General features: G+C 46.2%; 1 protein-coding gene across 1 annotated transcript in view; it reads left to right on the top strand.

Annotated features, from left to right (window-relative positions):
• CWH43 (cell wall biogenesis 43 C-terminal homolog) overlaps window positions 1-949 on the top strand; it is a 74,217-nt gene extending 73,268 nt beyond the window's left edge. The window contains exon 14 of the mRNA XM_006141468.1: window positions 790-949. Coding sequence (XP_006141530.1) covers window positions 790-949 — 160 coding nt within the window. The remainder of the gene's footprint in view (window positions 1-789) is intronic.
• The last annotated feature ends 3,905 nt before the right edge of the window (window positions 950-4,854 follow it).

Here is a 4,854-nt window from a genome sequence, read left to right on the forward strand (position 1 = left end):
ACAGAGACATAGAAAGCGAAAAACCCCCGCCCCCCCGGGGGGGGATAGCCACGCTGCAATCCCTTCTCCTCCATACTCCTCTCGGGATCTTGGGCACGCACGCACATGCGCCTGGCGTGAGTTTAAGCCACCAGGTCCAGGACTCGAACTGTGGTTAGCTACATGGGAGTTCAGCGACATAGCCATTACACTAACTGCTGGTCCCTTTTTTCTTTTTTTTCTCTACACATGGTTCCTTCATTTTTCCTTCTGAGCTCCTCAGTAAGAACTCTTTGGATAAATGTCTGTAAAGTGCTTTGGGTTTTCTGAAAAACTGAAAGTTCTAAGCCAAAACAGGGTGTGGAATTTAACATTTTTTTTTTTAGACATACAAAATCTTTGATTTTAGATTTGGAAATGTGGCTGAAAATGTGCGTGTGAAATTTGGATTTTTAAAGGTAAGAAAGAATTTAGGCACGCACTTCTGTCATTCTGAAGAATTTCTCTTATTAACTTAAAGCAGAATTGTGTGGGAGGCAGTTTGTATAGACAGAAAATATCCATTAGTGTAAAAAATTAAAGTAAGGCTGCTAAGTATAGTTAGTTCATTAAACCTGTGTGCATATCCCTTATTCGTTTAGATCATAAAAACAATGTTTTATTTATATTCGATTTATAAATCAGGTTAGTTCTAGTTGTAATATACAGGCAGAGTTAGAAATAGAAAACTGACTTAATAAAGTCTATTAAATCTCAGCAGATTTCTGCATTATAATAAAATCTTTCTGACCATTTCTATTTCTGCTACAGGTTGGGTTATGCAAGAATCTCCCATGCTGAACTAAGTGATTCTGAAATTCAGATGGCCAAATTTAGGATCCCGGATGACCCCCTTAATTATAGCGACAACCAGAGAGTGGTCACAGACCCCAGAGAAGTGCCTGAGGAAATCCACTTCAATCCCAGGTGAGTGAGTTTCCTGATGCGGTTAACTGCAGTTATGAACTTCCACATCACCTCGAGGGCACCTAAAAACTACCTTGAAATGAGCTAGAAGTACATTTGGTTCTAGAAGTTTGTTCCAGGTAAGGGAGCCATGGTAGAGGTTATCGTGTGTTGGCTGGCATGACGGCCCTTGCTGTCTGGATGGAGAAGCAAGGTGTATTCACAACCTTAGGTAGAAAAGATATCAGCATTATTGTCACCATCACCTTCAATGCGATGGCCCAGGCCCTGTTCCAGGTGCTTTGTGTGTTACCTCAGTTAATCCTCTGTCGGAACTCTCTTTTCCTTTTTGATGGTACGGACACTCAGCTGGGGATGTGAAATCACTTCGCTAGCCGATGAGGCTGGTCCGTGATGGAGCGAATGGGCGGGAGGGAAGCCATTGGCATGACTGAGCTGTGGCGATGCTCAGCCCTGGGTGCACATGATTAACCCGGAGAGCTCCAGAAAAGTCCCATTGCCTGGGCCCCCACCTAGACCATCAAGACTTCCTTGGGTGGCACCTGAGCTTTGGAGTTTAAAAACTTCTTTTCAGGTTGTGCAATGGCTAAGGTACTGGATCCTGGGACCAGCAGGTGGCATGATGGTTACATCACTGGACTCCCATGTAGGTGACCATGGTTCGAGTCCCAGACCGGTGACTTAAAACTTACCCCAGGTGGGGCCAGCAGATAGCCTAATGGCTATGTTGCTGGACTCTCATGTAGTTGACCATGGTTCGAGTCCTGGACCTGGTGGCTTAAACTCATGCTGGGTAACTATGATTGCATGCCTGCCCAAGATCCTGAGAGGAGAAGGGATTGCGGCATGGCCATCCCCCTGGGAGGTGATTTCTCGCTTTCTGTCTCTCTATCTCTCTCTTGTCTTTCTGGCAAGTACATGCAGCTTATAATTAAAAAAAAAAAAGAAAGAAAGAAAACAACTTATGCCGGTGTGTGTGTGTGTGTGTGTATGTGTGTGTGCCCAAAATCCCAAGAGGAGAATGGAGAAAAAGGGATTGCAGCATGGCCATCCCTCCAGGGGGTGATTTCTTGCTTTCTGTCTCTCTATCTGGCAAGTACATGCACTCTACAGCAAAAATCTCTCTCTAAAAAAAAAAAAAAAAAAAAAAACACAGTGCTGAATCCCACATGGCCAACTCTGGTTTGAGTGGCTTGAAAAACACATCGGATGTGTGTGTACCCAAAATCCCAAGAGGAGAATGGAGAAAGGATTGCAGCATGGCCATTCCCCTGGGAGGTCCTTTCTTTTCTTTCTTTCTTTCTTATTTTTTTTTTAGAGGTTTTTGCTATAGGGCACGTGTGCTTGCCAGACAGAGAGAGACAGAGAGATAGAAAGCGAGAAATCACCTCCCAGGGGGATGGCCATGCCGCAATCCCTTCTCCTCCATTCTCCTCTCGGGATCTTGGGCACACACGCACACACGCCCAGCGTGAGTTTAAGCCACCAGATCTGGGACTCAAACCACAGTCAACTAGACGGGAGTCCAGCGACATAACCATTACGCTAACTGCTGGTTCCCTGGTTTTGTTTAATTTTAACAGAGGTTATCTAAGAAATCTGTTTTCAGCAAGCCATACAATCTGGACATGAGTTCTTCTCTTTCCCAAGACTGAATAATGAGAGGAAACTGTCACGTCCAACCAAAAACAGAACCTTGTTCTTATTCGACATTTCTACTGCTTTCTACCAACCAGCAGTATAGAAATTTCTCATACCGCATTTCACTGGGGGAAAAGCCATTTCTCTATTGTCCTTTACTTTTTTGCCCCTCGTTACAAGAGAAATCCATACCCAAGTGCAGCGCAGGCGCTCAGTAGGAGGAGAGTCTTGGTTTGTTTCAAGTACGGTGTTTATCACGCCGCCCAGTGTGCGATTGTGAAGATCCTGGGCTCCGGGGAGAAGCTGCCTGGTTCAATTCTCATCCTTGTCATTGAACGACTGGGCACCTGTGAGGGGTTGCTTAACCTCTTCAACCCTCAAATCCCTCATTTAAAGATGGAAAAATAGTAGTGCTTATTTCTTTGGCTGATGTGAGATTTGAATAATAAAGTTCTTAGAACAGTGCACAGAGAGGCCAGCCAGTGGCATGGTGGTTAAGGCAGCTGGATCCCACGTGGCCGAATGCACAATGTGAGTCCTGGACCTGGTGGCTGGGGAAACACGCTGGGCACATCTACATGTGCCCCAAATCCTGAAAGGTGGGAGAGTTGGAGAAGGGATTGTGGCATGACCGTGTCCCACGGTGGGGGGGGGGGGGGGGGGTAGGGGTGGTGGGCGGTGCCGCCGCGTGTGGGGGGGGGGGGGGGGGCTGGGGGAGCTTTCTCATCCTCCTCTCTCTTTCTGGTGCATGCATGTGCCTTCTGGCAAATTAAAACAAACAAACAAACAAACAAAAAACATGCACAGTGAATACTCAGGGTTCGCCATAGCCACAGTGCGACCGCTGTGTTGCAGCAGCAAACCAGAAAGCTGCCCCCACTTTCCCTATTCAGGTGACTTCTTCAATGGAAGCTAGAAGAGAATTTCTCCTTTCCTCATGATTCATACGCCAGGAGTGGGATAAACACCAACAGACTGTCTGGCTAGCCACAACTGCAGAGTGAGCCAGGCCACCTTGAAGGGAGCTGTGTCTACTGTCCCGCAGTTGAATTAGGACAGTAACAAGGGCAGAATCGGGCCTGCTTTAGTTTACAGCCTGTGGTGAGAAAGCTAAGATCTCTCTTAACATTTGTCAAACGAACGTGAACGGTCCAGTAGGACAGCACAGTACCTTAACTGGAGTCCAGTTTTTTGATTTTTGTTTTTTTCTTTTGGAGAGTTTTTTGTGTGCTTGTCAGAAAAATAGAGAGACAGAAAGCGAGAAATAATCCCCCAAGGGCGATGGCCACACCGCAATCCCTTCTCCTTCATTCTCCTCTTGGGATCTTGGGCACGCACACACATGCACCCGGCGTGAGTTTAAGCCACCAGATCTGGGACTCGAACTGCGGTTGACTACATGGGAGTCCAGCGACATAGCCATAACGCTAACTGCTGGTCCCTTGGAGTCAGTTCTTTACAGCAGACCTCCAGAAGGCACTCATGCTGCCTAACAGGAACCTCATATCCTTTACTAACCTTTCTCCGTGGACTCCCACCTCCTTCTTCCCTCCACTCCCAACAACCACCCCTCTACTCTGCTTCTCCCTGTTCCACTTCCTAGATCTCATGGTGAGCGAGACATGCAGTGTTTGTCACTTAGCACAGTACTCTCTAGGCTCATCCATAGTGCCACACGGTAGCCCTTTCTTCTTTCTCAAGGCTGAATCTCATTCCACTGTGCGTGTGTGAGAGACACATTTCCCCCCTGTTCATCTATGAATAGATGCATGGGCCAACTCTTGGCTATTGTGTGTAATATTGCACTAAACCCAGGGGTACAGGTATTTCCACGCTGATTCATTTCCTTCATGTAGATACCAAGAAATGGGATTGCTGGATCTTGTGGTAGTCCTGATTTTTCTTTAAAGAATGATTTATTTCATTTTATTTATAATTATTATTGTGTTTTTAATTTGCTACAGGGCACATGCACTCACAAGAGAGAAAGAAAGAGAGAAAAAGAGAGAGAGAGAGAGAGAGAGACAAAATGAGAAAGCAAGCCATCAGATCTGGGACTCGAACCACAGTTGGCCATGTGGGAGTCCAGCACCTTAGCCACCATACCACCTGCTGGTCCATGGTAGTCCTATTTTTAATTTTTTGAGTAACCTTCCTACTGTTTTCCATAATAGTTATACAGTTTATTGATCCATCCCCACAACAGCGTACAAGGGCTCATTACCCTCCACATCTGTGCAACGCCTGTTTTCTCATGTCTTGGCAATA

This window comes from Tupaia chinensis, unplaced genomic scaffold (assembly GCF_000334495.1).
Source record: "Tupaia chinensis unplaced genomic scaffold, TupChi_1.0 Scaffold000054_1, whole genome shotgun sequence".
NCBI lineage: Eukaryota > Metazoa > Chordata > Mammalia > Scandentia > Tupaiidae > Tupaia > Tupaia belangeri.